The 17,654-nt window shown below is 45.5% G+C and overlaps 1 protein-coding gene across 1 annotated transcript in view; it reads right to left on the reverse strand.

The window, feature by feature from the left end:
- LOC309549767 (uncharacterized protein) overlaps nucleotides 1-15,177 on the reverse strand; it is a 145,793-nt gene extending 130,616 nt beyond the window's left edge. The window contains exons 1-2 of the mRNA XM_082250279.1: nucleotides 15,024-15,177; nucleotides 12,722-13,241 (exon numbers count right to left, since the gene is read on the reverse strand). Of these exons, the coding sequence (XP_082106405.1) occupies nucleotides 12,722-13,192 (471 nt within the window). The 5' untranslated portion in view covers nucleotides 13,193-13,241; nucleotides 15,024-15,177. The remainder of the gene's footprint in view (nucleotides 1-12,721; nucleotides 13,242-15,023) is intronic.
- Nucleotides 15,178-17,654: the final 2,477 nt, after the last annotated feature.

A 17,654-nucleotide genomic window follows, 5' to 3' on the forward strand; every position in this document is an offset into this window, starting at 1 on the left:
TCATGCGATTCTGAGCGTTACACAGAAGGCAGCCGAATCACATCAATGGGAAGCGCGTTTGAAGCTCCCACTCCTTTTTATGAGTGACAAGCGTAATGCGATTTTTATACACACGTTTTGCCACCCGATTCTGTCTCGCTACAATCATGGCAGAATCGCACTGCATTTGGGGTGCCTTGAACCATGATACAATGTTATCAGAAGTGATTCTTGATTGATGACGGAGGATCAGCAGAGCGGGAGACCTGATTCTTCCTTGCTGCAGTTCAGTACAATTCACAGGTGCCCCCATCATCGGATGGTAAAAAGAGAAGCGGAAGACTGATGAGCTCATCCCATTGTCACTGTGCTCTCTCCTTCTATCAGCATGCTCCTTGCACTGAAACTCAACTGTTTGGCCCCTTGTGGTCACTCTCCTTTCCTCAGTCTGAGCTTTAATGTACAGGGACTGCAAGAATCTCCCGGAATAATGACTACAGAGCTGCATTTGTTTGTCTTTTAAATCTCCCCGGAGTGCAGCTTTAATATACATTGTTACAACAGTTCTGACAATCCAGATTCCAGTCTGCAGTGATCTCTGCTGGAAGGGGACTATGGGCTCTCATGCATAGGACAGGGAGGGATTGGGGGCAGCAAAGGGGTTAATTGTTGGGGTGCGCACATCCTGGGTGAGGCCGCTCCGCTCCTCATCTATGACACAAGAGGAGATGTGTTCAGAATATGAGTGGGGTCAGGGTCAGGCGTTCCCCCGGGGGGTATGAAAGGATCAATTCAGTACAAATTATGAAACAACAAAGACTGTCTGCTGTGTGCAGATACAGACAGAATATCCCCATTAATATATATATATATATATATATATATACTGTATACATGGAATATCCCCATATATGTATATATATATACTGTATACACAGTATATCCCCTATATATATATATATATATATATATATATATATATATGTACTGTATACACAGACTATCCCTAATATATATATATATATATATATATATATATATAAAAAATATATATATATATATATATATATATATATATACAGTATCTCACAAAAGTGAGTACACCCCTCACATTTTTGCAATTATTTTATTACATCTTTTCATGTGACAACACTGAAGAAATGACACTTTGCTACAATGTAAAGTAGTGAGTGTACAGCTTGTATAACAGTGTAAATTTGCTGTCCCCTCAAAATAACTCAACACACAGCCATTAATGTCTAAACCGCTGGCAACAAAAGTGAGTACACCCCTAAGTGAAAATGTCCAAATTGGGCCCAATTAACCATTTTCCCTCCCCGGTGTTATGTGATTCGTTATTGTTACAAGGTCTCAGGTGTGAATGGGGAGCAGGTGTGATAAATGTGGTGTTATCGCTCTCCGTCTCTCATACTGGTCACTGAAAGTTCAACATGGCACCCTAATGACAAAGACATCTCTGAGGATCTGAAATAAATAATTGTTGCTCTACATAAAGATGGCCTAGGCTTTAAGAAGATTGCCATGACCCTGAAACTGAGCTGAAGGCATGGTGGCCAAGACCATACAGCGGTTGAGTGCGCGTGCTCAGCGTCGTATCCAGAGGTTGTCTTTGGGAAATAGACATATGAGTGCTGCCAGCATTGCTGCAGAGGTTGAAGGGGTGGGGGGTCAGCCTGTCAGTGCTCAGACCATACGCCACACACTGCATCAAGCTGGTCTGCATGGCTGTCATCCCAGAAGGAAGCCTCTTCTAAAGATGATGCACAAGAAAGCTGGCAAACAGTTTGCTGAAGACAAGCAGACTAAGGACATGGATTACTGGACCCATGTCCTGTGCTCTGATGAGACCAAGATAAACCTATTTGGTTCAGATGGTGTCAAGTGTGTGTGGCAGCAACCAGGTGAGGAGTACAAAGACAAGTGTGTATTGCCTACAGCCAAGCATGGTGCTGGGAGTGTCATGGTCTGGGGCTGCATGAGTGCTGCCAGCACTGGGGAGCTACAGTTCATTGAGGGAACCATGAATGCCAACATGTACTGTGACATACTGAAGCAGAGCATGGTCCCCTCCCTTCGGAGACTGGGCCAGGGGCAATATTTCAACATGATAACGACCCCAAACACACCTCCAGGACGACCACTGCCTTGCTAAGGAAGCTGAGGGTAAAGGTGATGGACTGACCAAGCATGTCTCCAGACCTAAACCCTATTGAGCATCTGTGGGGCATCCTCAAACAGAAGGTGGAGGAGCGCAAGGTCTCTAACATCCACCAGCTCTGTGCTGTCATCATGGAGGAGTGGAAGAGGACTCCAGTGGCAACCTGTGAAGCTCTGGTGAACTTCATACCCAAGAGGGTTAAGGCAGTGCTGAAAAATAATGGTGGCCACACAAAATATTGAAACTTTGGGCCCAATTAGGACATTGTCACTTAGGGGTGTACTCACTTTTGTTGCCAGCGGTTTAGACATTAATGACTGTGTGTTGAGTTATTTTGAGGGGACAGCAAATTTACACTGTTATACAAGCTGTACACCCACTTTCAAACTTTTTTTTACATTTTGTTATTTATTTTTAAGCTGTTTCTTTAATATTTTATTTTTCTTTTTGTTATTTATTTTTGCACTGTTTCTTAATTTTTTTTTCTTTTTTTTTTTTGTTACTTTTTGTTGTTTATTTTTATACTGTTTCTTAATTATTGTTCTTGCTTTTTTCTTTTTTTACTTTTTGTTGTTTATTTTTATACTGTTTCTTAAAAGTTGTCCTCTTTTTTTTTACTTTTTGTTTATTATTTTTAAAATGTTTCTATAATTTTTTTTTTTTCTCTTTTATTGCTATCACAAGGAATGTAAAAGTCACGTGTGACAGCAATAGGCAGTGACAGCTACTCCTTATGGAAATATCTGGGGCCTATTAGACCCCAGATGTCCCCTCTATCCTAAAAACATGGGAAAATGTTGGTCAGTGGCACCATACATGATGAGCCTCCATCCCAATAGTATTCAACAGGAGAAACATTGGTCAGGGGGACTTTAAATAAGGCATTGCAAAATAGAAAAAAATATATAATAATAATAAATGGGATAACAGAGAAACATTCCACACATGTCTAGGCATCCTATAACTCTATGCGTTTCGTGAATTAGTCTCCACTTCTTCAGGAGTAGATGCAGAAAATGAAGTTTGGAAAAATTAGAGAAAAAAAGACCAAAATAATATAGTATATTATAAATCCCTTAAGGGGGACATGCCTAGACATGTGTGGAATGTTTCTCTGTTATCCCATTTATTATTATTATATATTTTTTTGCAATGCTATTTATTCATACGTGTATACATATCATTATATGCTAATCATGTCATCTATTATAATACAGCTCAATGAATTGTTTTTTTATCCATCTGACTATGTCTGGCATTGTTATTTATATCAGTATCATCCAATAAATTTAAAATTTTACTTTTATTTTTACCTATTGATTATTTGTGGGATGAGCCTCATTTAAAGTCCCCTGACCAATGTTTCTCCTGTTGTATATTATTTGGATGGAGGCTCATCACGTATGGTGCCACGGACCGACATTTATGCTTTTAGAGCCCATTCAGACTAGCGCGACTTGTCAGACGACTTGACAGCAGGGGGGGGGCTGCAGAGAAGTTCTAATTGTAGGAGAAGGGTAAATATAATTGAAGGGGGGTCTGCAGGAGAATTATAACTGAATGGGGGGGGGGGGTGCTTCAGGGTAATTATAATTGTGGAGGAATGGCAAATATAATTGAAGGGGGGGCTGCAGGAGAATTATAATTAAAGGGGGGCTGGGGGGCATTATATTTAAAGGCGGGGGAATTCAATTTGGGGGGGGGGGGGCGCAGGAAAATTATAATTGTTGATGCAGCAATGGTCATGTGACAGGTATAGGGTTGTGTGTGGTGTGCAGCTATAGGAAGGAGACGCCAGCAATTTGTGAAATACAAATAAATATTTATTGATTATAACAAATAAAAAATATGGGGATATTTTTAATCCATTTCTCACATCGCAGTGTGAGCAATCTCACAATTATCACAAAATCAATAGAAAATAAAAAAAATTATAAGGACCTGAAAGGGGGGTACCCTCCACCCTAAAGTGATATTTTAGTCATGGGTGAAATCTGGAGGGCAAAGTCACCCATTGGCAGCTCCCAATAATTCTGCCGTGCACCAGTACCGGCTGTGCTGGAGTCTCACTCTCACTGAGTATTGTAACTGCTTACTTACAGCGTTATACTTTCCATAAAATAGTTTTCATTGACCTTTTTTTATTTTTATTCCCCTCCTTCCTTACATGCCATAGCCCTCTCTTCCTCTGGGAGTGTCTAATTATTGGCTGTGCTGGCCCAGCTCCTCCCATCACCTCCATACATAACCTTTAGTACAGTGGCCGGGGGAAGAGTTTAGGGAAATACTATATAGAGGGTCACATGGGTGACGGCTCTGAAACTGCTGGGGCTGCTGACATCACATCCAAGATGTATGGAGGGGGTCTCAGTAATAAGTGGATGAGGATATATTTCAGGCATGGGGGGGGGGGTCTCAGGGACAGAAGGAGGAGGGAGGGGGGATATATTCCAGGAACAGGTATGGGGGGGTCTCAGGGCAAGAAGGAGGGGGGAGGGAGAATATATTTCAGGGACAGGTATGGGGGGTCGCGGGGACAGGGGGAGGGGATATATTCCAGGGACAGGTATGGAGGGGTCTCAGGTACAGGAGGACAGGGAAGAGGGATATATTCCAGGGACACGTATGGAGGTGTCTCAGGTACAGGAGGGCAGGGAAGAGGGTTATATTCCAGGGACACGTATGGAGGGGTCTCAGGTACAGGAGGACAGGGAAGAGGGATATATTCCAGGGACACGTATGGAGGGGTCTCAGGTACAGGAGGACAGGGAAGAGGGATATATTCTAGGGACAGGCATGGAGGGGTCTCGGGTACAGGAGGACAGGGAAGAGGGATATATTCCAGGGACAGGTATGGGGGAGTCTCAGGTACAGGAGGGCAGGGAAGAGGGATATATTCCAGGGACAGGTATGGGGGGGTCTCAGGTACAGAAGGACAGGGAAGAGGGATATATTCCAGGGACAGGTATGGGGGGGTCTCAGGTACAGGAGGGCAGGGAAGAGGGATATATTCCAGGGACAGGTATGGAGGGGTCTCAGGTACAGGAGGACAGGGAAGAGGGATATATTCCAGGGACACGTATGGAGGGGTCTCAGGTACAGGAGGACAGGGAAGAGGGATATATTCTAGGGACAGGTATGGAGGGGTCTCGGGTACAGGAGGACAGGGAAGAGGGATATATTCCAGGGACAGGTATGGGGGAGTCTCAGGTACAGGAGGGCAGGGAAGAGGGATATATTCCAGGGACAGGTATACAGGGTCTCAGGTACAGGAGGGCAGGGAAGAGGGATATATTCCAGGGAAAGGTATACGGGGTCTCAGGTACAGGAGGGCAGGGAAGAGGGATATATTCTAGGGCATGTATGGGGGGGGGGTCTCAGGTACAGGAGGACAGGGAAGAGGGATATATTCCAGGGACAGGTATGAAGGGGTCTCAGGTACAGGAGGACAGGGAAGAGGGATATATTCTAGGGACAGGTATGGAGGGGTCTCAGGTACAGGAGGACAGGGAAGGGGGATATATTCCAGGGACGGGTATGGAGGGGTCTCAGGTACAGGAGGACAGGGAAGAGGGATATATTCCAGGGACAGGTATGGAGAGGTCTCAGGTACAGGAGGACAGGGAAGGGGGATATATTCCAGGGACAGGTATGGAGGGGTCTCAGGTACAGGAGGACAGGGAAGAGGGATATATTCCAGGGACAGGTATGAAGGGGTCTCAGGTACAGGAGGACAGGGAAGAGGGATATATTCTAGGGACAGGTATGGAGGGGTCTCAGGTACAGGAGGACAGGGAAGGGGGATATATTCCAGGGACGGGTATGGAGGGGTCTCAGGTACAGGAGGACAGGGAAGAGGGATATATTCCAGGGACAGGTATGGAGAGGTCTCAGGTACAGGAGGACAGGGAAGGGGGATATATTCCAGGGACAGGTATGGAGGGGTCTCAGGCGGAGGGGGATTCCTCTGGCTTTGTACAGAAGACAGAAGACATCCAGGACCAGAATAGGAGCACCCCGGGGAACGTCAGTCTGGGAATGGGGATCAGGAAGGAGATTCCTCCTCCATCCTACAGACTGTGTCAGCTTTCCCCATGACCTCATCCCTGCCATGGCCTCCCGCCAGCACTGCCCAACCCATTCCTGGCCCCGGGATATGGTCACCCATTAACCCTTTCCCCTCCAAACTGTGCCGGGGAATTAATGGGGGGAGAGAAGGAAATTAAGATAGAGAAAGAGGGAGGGGGGAGAGATGGAGGAAATAGAAAAGGAGGAGAGAGAAGAGAAAGGGAGAGAGGAGAGAAAGAAGGAGAGAGAGAGAAGGAGAGAAAGAAGGAGAGAGGGAGGAGAAAGGGGGGGGGAGAGAGAGAGGAGAGAGAGAGAGAAGAGAAAGGGAGAGAGGAGAGAGAAGAAAAGAGAGAGGAGAGAGAGAAGAAAAGAGAGAGGAGAGAGAAGAAGAGAGAGAGAGAGAGAGAGGAGGAGATAGTGATGAGAGAGAGGAGAGAGAGAGGAGAGAAAGGGAGAGAGGAGAGAGAAGAAGAGAGAGAGGAGAGAGAGAAGAAGAAGAGAGAGAGAGGTGAGAGAGAAGAGAAATGGATAGAGGTGAGAGAGATGGGGAGAGAAGGAGAGAGAGAAGAGAAAGGGAGAGAGGAGAGAGAAGAAGAGAGAGAAATAGAATGAGATAGAGGGGAGAGAGAAAAGGAGAGAGAGAGGGGGGAGAGAGAGAAGGAGAAAGTGAGGAGAGAGAGAGAGAGGGGAGAGAGAGAAGAGAAAGGGAGAGAGGAGAGAGAGAAGAAAAGAGAGAGGAGAGAGAAGGAAAGAGAGAGAGAGGAGAGAGAGAAGGAGAGAGAGAGAGAGGTGAGAGAGAAGAGAAAGGGATAGAGGAGAGAGAAAGGGGGGGGAGGAGAGAGAGAGAGAGAGAAGGCGAGAGAGAAAGAGAGAGTGAGGGGAGAGAGAGAGAAGAGAAAGGGAGAGAGGAGAGAGGAGAGAGAAGAAGAGAGAGAAGGAGATAGAGGGGAGAGAGAGAGAAGAGGAGAGAGAGAAGGAGAAAGTGAGGAGAGAGAGAGAGAGAGAGAGAGAGAGAGAGAGAGAGAAGAGAAAGGGAGAGAGGGGAGAGAGAAGAAGAGAGAGAGAAAGGGAGAGAGAGAAGAAGATAAAGGGAGAGAGAGAGAGAGGGAGAGAGACAGAGTTGAAAGAGAGAGGGGGGAGAGAAAGGAAGAAAGAGAAAGGTAGAGAAATATGAGAGAGGAAAGAAAGGAAGAAAGAAAGAAAGAAAGAAAGAAAGAGGGGGAGAGAAAGAAAAAGAGATAGAGGGAGATATAGAAGAGAGAGAGGGAGAGAGAAAAAGGGATAGAGGAAAAAGAAAAGAGAGAGAAGACTAGATAGAGAGAAAGAAATGAAAGATTCAGAGAAGAGTTGGAGAAGGGGGGGTAGAGAAACAGACAGATATAGAAATAGATGATCAGGATAAAAGAAAGGGTGAGAGAAATCCAGAGTAAGAGCATGAAGGAGGGACTGGGGTAGGAGATTTAAAGTGGAACTCCAGACACAATCCAATCTTTAGTTTTTTTCTATAAATATTATACTCATGTCTCCACTGATTTCATCTCTTTCCTAAAACTAAAGAAGAAGTTTTGAAGTTCCACTTTAGGAGAAGCCATGTCATGTCTCACATGATGCTACAGTGCCCAGGGCAGCTGCCCCCTCCTGCCCACCCATTGTCCCGGCCATGCACACAAGTTATGAGCACAAAAAAAAAATCAATGTCTTCACCACTCCTAAGGGAAATAAATAAGAAACTTCTTCACAAAGCAACACCAAGTTACTTAAATTACATTCAAGTGTATCTGAACCCCAAACCAAAAATGTAACATAATGGAACATAACAATCCTTAGGTGTCATTGCTGCATTCATTTTTTCCCCCAGAATTTATTTACTTTATCACTTAGTGGTTCTACAAATTACACACTTCCTGCTCAAGGGTGACAACGCACACTGTACCTATGGAGGACTCAGAGCAGCGTTGTCACTCTCGGCTCCTCCCCCTTATTTACATTACATTAACCTCCCCCTCTCCTCATCCACCAATACATAGAAGGGTATTGCTTTCCAGTTCATACAAAATTGCTGATACAGCATTTCAGATTTCTGAGCAGCCAATCACGGCGGTGCCCTGCAGTCTCCATGGGTGCTGACTCAAAATATCATATCTCCACATAAAGAAAGATATAGATGAGTAGAAGCTGCACACCGGAGATCTCTTCCTTCTGTGTTCTTTATTAAACTATTCATAATATAGCTGGTTCCGTGACTTCCCTGCCCAAGCATCACCTTGACTTAACGCGTTTCATCAAAACAACATGTTCACAGGAAAGATGAAAAGCGTTCCTTGATTCCAAGGTGATCCTTGATCTCTTCCTTTTAGAATATCTCTTCCTTATAAGTGTTCTTTATTGAACCATCCATAATACAGCTTCTTCCATGATGTCCCTTCCCAAGGATCCTCCCGCTTTAGCACATTTTACTAAACGCGTTTCACCTTCCCTGTGATAATGCTGTTTTGGGGAAACGTGTAAAGTCAAGGTGATGATTGGGCAGAGGCACCATGGAAGAAACTATATTATGGATGGTTCGATAAAGAACACATTGAAGGAAGAGAAACCTGTTTACTGTTTATGTTTACTGTTTACAGGTTATGGTCAATGGGGGAAGAAAATGTCCTGGTATCAGTGAAACTAAACAATGCCCCATCATTGGTATTGGGGGAGGAATAGTGCCCCATCATTGGTGTCAATGGGAGGAATAGTGCCCCATCATTGGTGTCAATGGGAGGAATAGTGCCCCATCATTGGTGTCAATGGGAGGAATAGTGCCCCATCATTGGTGTCAATGGGAGGAGGAATAGTGCCCCATCATTGGTGTCAATGGGAGGAATAGTGCCCCATTATTGGTGTCAATGTGAGGAATAGTACCCCATCATTGGTGTCAGTGGGAGGAATAGTGCCCCATCATTGGTGTCAGTGGGAGGAATTGTGCCCAATCGTTAGTGTTAGTGGGAGGAATAGTGCCCCATCATTGGTGTCAGTGGGAGAAATAGTGCCCCATCATTGGTGTCAGTGAGAGGAATAGGGCCCAATCATTGTTGTCAGTGGGAGGAATACTGCCCAATCATTGGTGTCAGTGGGAGGAATAGTGCCCAATCGTTAGTGTTAGTGGGAGGAATAGTGCCCTTCATTTGTGTCAGAGGGAGGAATAATGCGCCATCATTGGAGTCAGTGGGAGGTATAGTGCCCAATCATTGGGGTCAGTGGGAAGTATAGTGCCCAATTATTGGTGTCATTGGGGTCAGTGGAAGGAATAGTGCCCCATCATTGGTGTCAGTGGGAGGAATAGTGCCTCATCATTGGTGTCAGTGGGAGGAATAGTGCCTCATCATTGGTGTCAGTGGGAGGAATAGTGCCTCATCATTGGTGTCAGTGGGAGAAATAGTGCCCCATCATTGTGTCAGTGGGAGGAATAGTGCCTCATCATTGGTGTCAGTGGGAAGAATAGTGCCTCATCATTGGTGTCAGTGGGAAGAATAGTGCTTCATTGTCAGTGTCAGTGGCAGAAGCTATGCCCCACTGTTGCTGAAAGTGGGGGGAATAATGCCTCAAGGACCGGGTAAAAGCATGCAAAGCGCTGCATCCGGACCCCAGGCCACCGTTTGGAGAGCACTGCCCTAGAAGAAAGAAATCATGGATCACTTTGCCTTAACGCTTTTCACTGAACACATTTCACCTTGACTTTGATAATGCCATTTTGACTAAATATGTTAAGGCAAGAAAATAGTTTGGCACAGACATCATGGAAGCAGTTACTGTATATTATAGTTGGTTCATTAGAAGGAAGAGATCACTGGTGTGTGGCTCCTAATCACCTATAACTTTCAATGGCCAATCACAGTGGTCGTGTGATAAGGCAGACCTTCCCGCTTCTTGAGTGTAATAGCCCAGTTAAAGGGAGGTCAGGGCTGGACGGGAAGGAGTTAAGAACCCGGCAGATCCCTGAATCTATCTGAATGATGTATTAATACATTGTAGCGATTTTCTGGATTGTCTGGAACAAGGGGTGGGCAGGAGGGACGGTTGCCTTGGGCACAATGTTTTATTGCAGGGATAAGGGCGCCTTGACCCTAGCCCTAAGCCAAAGTCCCCTACCTCTTATCCCACAGTAAGCCTCAATTTACCATTATCAGAAGAGAGTGTTAGCTCCTTGACCTTTAATATACTGACTGTAAGCTGATGGGGCGCGTTTTGCTCAACCAATAATAGTCTTATCACCGTTCAATGATTTCTATCCACATTCTTCCTTGTATGGTACCCCCCTCCCCCTCAGAGTACTGTCCCTGTTAACCCCCCCCTCCCTCCCCCTCAGAGTGCTGTCCCTGGTACCCCCCCTCCCCCTCAGAGTACTGTCCCTGGTACCCCCTCCCCCTCAGAGTACTGTCCCTGGTCTCCCTTCCCCTCAGAGTACTGTCCCTGGTACCCCCCCCCCCTTTCCCCTCAGAGTACTGTCCCTGGCTGAACCCCCCCAATGAGAAGAGGATTTCATACTATGAGCATCTGCAGCTCACAAGACTGTCTGTTCGTGTATCACAGCCAATCGGCTCCCAAGGAGTCACTTTTATCAGCGTTTCAAATTTTAAAGAGGAGCTGCTGAGGTCAATGCAGAAAATTCTTATTGCAGACGGTTTGATTAGCGGAGAAGCCGGACATCTATCGGGGTTTTACTTTGTGGAAATAATTGTTACAGCTTCTGGCCCTGATGAGTTTAACAGCCCAATCCGCCCACCATAGCAGTGTATATTGGAGAGATTTGTTGAGTCACACATTGATCTGTATACAGTATACCAGGATGATCTCCCTTTACATATCCCCCCCCCCCCCAGTTCATTAAAAAGCTTAGAGTAGTCTCACTACCACTGCTGCATTCTCCATATTGCAAAACACAAGGAGCAACCAGGGTTCCAGAGGCTCTGGATGGACAGTTGGATAAATGGTTCTATATATAGGATGTACCTTATCTATAAACCAGAGGCTCTGGGTGGAGAGTTGGATAAATGGCTCTATATTTAGGATGTATCTGGTCTACAAACCAGAGGCTCTGGATGGACAGTTGGATAAATGGTTCTATATTTAGGCTGTATCCGGTCTATAAACCAGAGGCTCTGGATGGACAGTTGGATAAAGGGCTCTATATTTAGGATGTATCTGGTCTATAAACCAGAGGCTCTGGATGGACAGTTGGATAAATGGTTCTATATATAGGATGTACCTTATCTATAAACCAGAGGCTCTGGGTGGAGAGTTGGATAAATGGCTCTATATTTAGGATGTATCTGGTCTACAAACCAGAGGCTCTGGATGGACAGTTGGATAAATGGTTCTATATTTAGGATGTATCTGGTCTATAAACCAGAGCCTCTGGATGGACAGTTGGATAAATGGTTCTATATTTAGGCTGTATCCGGTCTATAAACCAGAGGCTCTGGATGGACAGTTGGATAAAGGGCTCTATATTTAGGATGTATTTGGTCTATAAAGCAGAGGCTCTGGATGGACAGTTGGATAAAGGGCTCTATATTTAGGATGTATCTGGTCTATAAACCAGAGGCTCTGGATAGACAGTTGGATAAAGGGCTCTATATTTAGGATGTATCTGGTCTATAAACCAGAGGCTCTGGATGGACAGTTGGATAAATGGTTCTATATTTAGGATGTATCTGGTCTATAAACCAGAGGCTCATGATGGACAGTTGGATAAAAGGCTCTATATTTAGGATCTATCTGGTCTAATAACCAGAGGCTCTGGATGGACAGTTGGATAAAGGGCTCTATAATTAGGATGTATCTGGTCTATAAACCAGAGGTCCTGGATGGACAGTTGGATAAAAGGCTCTATATTTAGGATGTATCTGTCTATAAACCAGAGGCTCTGGATGGACAGTTGTATAAATGGTTCTATATTTAGGATGTACCTTATCTATAAACCAGAGATCCTGGATGTACAGTTGGATAAAGGGCTCTATATTTAGGATGTATCTGGTCTATAAACCAGAGGCTCTGGATGAACAGTTGGATAAAGGGCTCTATATTTAGGATGTATCTGGTCTATAAACCAGAGGCTCTGGATGGACAGTTGGATAAAGGGCTCTATATTTAGGATATATCTGGTCTATAAACCAGAGGTCCTGGATGGACAGTTGACAACCTGAGAAATCAAGGAATGATCTGAAAACATTGCTTATAAAAGATAACGCCTATTTTTTTTGGATAAGATTAGAAGAGTTGTGAATCTCTTTTTCAATAAGAAATCTATAATATACTTCAAACATAACAAGATAAAAAAAAGAACACCATCTGCAGAAGATCTTATTGCAGTTATAGGACATGGAAGAATTGCATTGTGTGCGATGTGGTGGGGGTAGTAGCATGCAGTCCCTGTTAGTTCTGGTAGAGGCAGGGTGGGTGTCCCGCAGGCGGCTCAGATAGCAGAACGCAGTGAGTCATGAACCCCCTTACCTTGGCCTGGTTGGAAGGCGATTTATTACTCTTTACGCTGCTGATCCAGTCACATGGCGGGTTGATAGCGTCCGGCATGAGCTGCCTGAGTCCCCGGCTGTTATTATTATTGAAGTTCCCATGTGAGCTTATAAGGGAAGCTCTGGGGCTCATTCTTATCGCCCCCTCTTTGTGGGCGGGCTCCCCATGCCGGGAGAGAGCGATCTTTCTTATAGAGCGTGCAAGAGATTTGTGAGGTCCATGGTTAAACTCCTCATCGTCTTGTAGACCAGTATGGGGGTTGCGACAGCGGAGGGTCCCCTGCGGAGGTGGTGAGCAATGCAGCATGCGGCTATGTAGGTTCTGAGGCATGGAGAGGCTGTCCATAGGGGCCACACAGTGGCCAGAGGTAGATAAATCAGGACATTTAGGAATGGAGAGTCGGGTGCCGACAGTGAACGGCTGGGGCTTCCTCATCACACCCTGAGACATGATCTGTCCGACCGTCTACCATAGATCAGGAGCCTGTCCTCGTAGTGTCCTGGGAAGAGATGGGCAGAAGATCAGGACATGCTGACTACATACTTCAACACACACACATCTCTGTCCTCAGCACTCGCTTCCCTCCCTCTGGTAACTTTCTGTCCCACCCCTGGTCTCTCTGTTTCCTCTGTCACTTTCTGTCCCACCCCTGGTCTCTCTCTGTCTTCTCTGTCACTTTCTATCTCCTTTAGTCACTCTCTGCCCCTCTCTGGTCACTTGATGTCTCTGCTTGTCACTCTCTGTTCCCTTTAATCACTCACTGTCCCCCTCTGCTCATTTTCTTTCCCTTCTGGTCACTCTCTGTCCTCTCTCCAGTCACCCTCTGTTCCTTCTTGTCACTCTCTGTCACCCCTAGTTACTCCTTGTCCTACCCCTGGTCACTCACTGTCACCTAGGGTCACTTTCAATCCCTTCTAGTCACTAGCTATCTCTTCTCTGGTCACTCTTTGTCTGATCACTCACTGTCCCCTTCTGGTCACTCTATTTCCCCTCTGGTCACTCTCTGTCCCCCTCTGGTCAATCTCTGGTCACTCTCTGTCCCCCTCTGGTCACTCTCTGTCCCCCTCTGGTCACTCTCTGTCCCTCTCTGGTTACTCTCTCTCCCCTTCTGGTCACTCTTTATCTCCTCTAGCCACGTCTTTCTACCTGTGCACATTATATGCCCCCTCTTTTCACTCTCTGCCCCCCTCTTTGTCCCCTTTGGTCCTTCTCTGTCCCCTCTAGTCGCTCTCTTTCCACCTCTTGTCACTCCATGTCCCGCTCTGGTCATTCTCTGTCCCCCTCTTGTCACTTTCTGTCCCCCTCTGGTCATTCTCTGTCCCCCTCTTGTCACTTTCTGTCCCCCTCTTGTCGCTCTCTGTCCCCTCCGATCACTCTCTGTCCCCTCTGATCACTCTCTGTCCCCTTCTAGTCACTCTCTGCCCCCCTCTCTTCACTTTCTGTCCTCCTCTTGTCCCTCTCTGTCCCCCTTTGGTCACTCTCTGGCCCCTCTGGTCACTCACTGTCCCCTATGGTCACTCTCTATCCCTCTCTGATCACTCTCTGTCCCCCTCTGGTCAATCTCTGCCCTCTGGTCACTCTCTATCCCCCTCTGGTCACTCCCTGCCCCCTCTGGTCACTCCCTGCCCCCTCTTGTCACTCTCTGCCGCCTCTGTCCTCTCTCTGCCCCCTCTGGTCACTCTCTGTCCCCCTCTGGTCACTCTCTGACCCCTCTGGTCACTCTCTGTCCCCTCTGATCACTCTCTGCCCCCTCTGTCCACTCTCTGTCCCCCTCTGGTCACTCTCTGACCCCTTTGGTCACTCTCTGCCCCCTCTGGTCACTCTCTGTCCCCCCTCTGTCCCCCCTCTGGTCACTCTCTGCCCCCTCTGTCCACTCTCTGTCCCCCTCTGGTCACTCTCTGGCCCCCTCTTGTCACTCTCTGCCCCCTCTGGTCACTCTCTGTCCCCTCTGGTAACCCTCTGTCCCCCTCTGGTCACTCTCTGCCCCCTCTGGTCACTCTCTGCCCCCTCTGTCCACTCTCTGCCCCCCTCTGGTCACTCTCTGTCCCCTCTTGTCACTCTCTGCCCCCTATTGTCACTCTCTGACCTCTTTGGTCACTCTCTGACCCCTTTGGTCACTCTCTGCCCCCTCTGGTCACTCCCTGCCCTTTCTGGTCACTCTCTGCCGACTTTGGTCACTCTCTGTCGCTTCTTGTCATTCTGCCCCCCTCTACAGAACCATCTCCCCCTCATACACCCCCTCCCACACACCCCCGGGTCCCCCTTTCCCCCGGACACCCACCTTCCTGGCCAGGTCCAGCAGGCACAGCACACAGCCCAGCACGGACTGTCGGAAGCTCTCGGAGGTCAGATAGTCCCACAGACGCTGCAGCAATGTGATCAGATGAGATCCGGTCCAGCGGAGCCCCTTCCCCAGATGAGCGGCCGCCCGACTGCCCAGAGCCCGGAGGAGGGCGGAGCGGAGGAGCAGCAGCACTGGGGGGGCGGGCATAGTGCGGGGGGAGGGGGGCAACTGGGGGGAGAGGGGCAGATACATAGCGTTAAATACACCCGTCTTCACTATCCTCATCTCCATATAATACACCCGTCATCATCATCATTGTATAATACACCAATCATCATCCTCATCTTCATCATTGTATAAAACACCCTTCAACATTATCCCCATATATAATACACCCGTCATCATCATCATTGTATAAAACACCAATCATCATCCTGATCCTCATCATTGTATAATACACCCTTCAACATTATCCCCATATATAATACACCCGTCCTCATCCTCATCCTCATCATGGTATAATACACCCTTCATCATCCTCATCCTTGTATAATACACCCGTCATCATCCTCATCTCCATATAATAAACCCGTCATCATCATTATCCTCATCATTGTATAATACACCCATCATCATTATACCCATATAATACACCCTTCATCATCATCATCATTGTATAATACACCAATCATCATTTTATCCATATAATACACCCGTCATCACTATCCTCATCTCTATATAATACACCCGTCATCATCATCATCATCATTGTATAATACACCCATCATCATCCTCATCTTCACCATTGTATAATACCCCCTTCAGCATTATCCCCCATATATAATAAACCCGTCATTATCATCCTTGTATAATACACCCGTCATCATTATACCCATATAATACACCCATCAGCCTCATCATCCTCATCCTTGTATAATACACCAATCATCATTATATCCATATAATACACCCGTAATCATCATCATCATCATGATACACCCTTCATCATCATCATCACCATTGTATAATACATAAATCATCATTATATCCATATAATACACCGGTCATCATCATTATCCTCATCATTGAATAATACACCCTTCATCATCCTCATCCTCATCATTGTATAATACACCACACATCATCCTCGTTCTCGTATAACAGACCCATCATCATTATACCCATATAATACACCCGTCATCATCATTATCCTCATTTCTCATTATTGTATAATACAACCTTCATCATCATCATCATCATTGTATAATACATCCATCATCACTATCCACATATATAATACACCCATCATTATCATCATCCTCAATCCTCATCTTGGTATAATACACCCTTCATCATCCTCATCCTCATCATTGTATAATACACCCTTCATCATCCTCATCCTCATCATTGTATAATACACCCTTCATCATCCTCATCCTCATCATTGTATAATACACCCTTCATCATCCTCATCCTCATCATTGTATAATACACCAATCATCATTATATCCATATAATACACCCTTCATCATCATCATCCTCATCATTGTATAAAATAACCCTCATCATCCTTATCCTCATCATGGTATAATACACCCTTCATCGTCATCATCCTCATCATGGTATAATACACCCTTCATCTTCATCATCATCATCATCATTGTATAATACACCCACCCATCATCATAATCCGCATATTATACACCCATCATTACTATCCTCATCTCCATATAATACGCCTATCATCATTATCATCCTCATCATTGTATAATACACCCTTCATCATCCTCATCCTTATCATTGTATAATAATCATTATATCCATAATACACCCGTCAACCCTATCCTCATCTCAATATAATACACCCGTCATGGTCCTCATCATTGCATAATACACCAATCATCATTATATCCATATAATACACCCTTCATCGTCATCATCATCCCCATCATTGTATAATATACTCTTCATCATCCTTATCTCCATATAATACACTCGTCATCATATAAGCCTCATATTATACACCCATCCTCACTATTCTCATCTCCATAATACACCCTTCATCATCCTCATCATTGTACAATATACCCCTCATCATCCTCATCTCCATATAATACACCCATCATCATTATTCCCATATCATACACCCATCCTCACTATTCTCATCTCTATATAATACTCCTGTCATCCTCATCATTGTATAATACACCCATCATCATCCTCATCCTCATCATTGTATAATATACACATCATCATCCTCAACATTGTATAATACACCCCTCATAATCCTCATCTCCATATTATACACCCCTCATCAACATCCCTATATTATACACCTGTCATCACGATCCTCACCTCCAGATAATACACCCATCATCTTTATCTCCATATAATACACTCTCATCATCCTCATCATTGTATAATACACCCATCATCATCACCCCCATATTATACACACCTCATCATCCCCATCCCCATATATTACACCTATCTTCAACATTGCATTGTATGATGGCATATATGAAGAACATTGCATTAAGCGGACTCGTGATATAGTGTATGCTGCAGAGTATCTCGTCAGCCAAGCAGATACAGTGAAGGATCTGCAGAAAATTGCTCTGTATAATG

Source organism: Pelophylax lessonae (genome assembly GCF_965119305.1).
Source record: "Pelophylax lessonae genome assembly, chromosome: 3".
NCBI classification, from domain to species: Eukaryota; Metazoa; Chordata; class Amphibia; order Anura; family Ranidae; genus Pelophylax; species Pelophylax lessonae.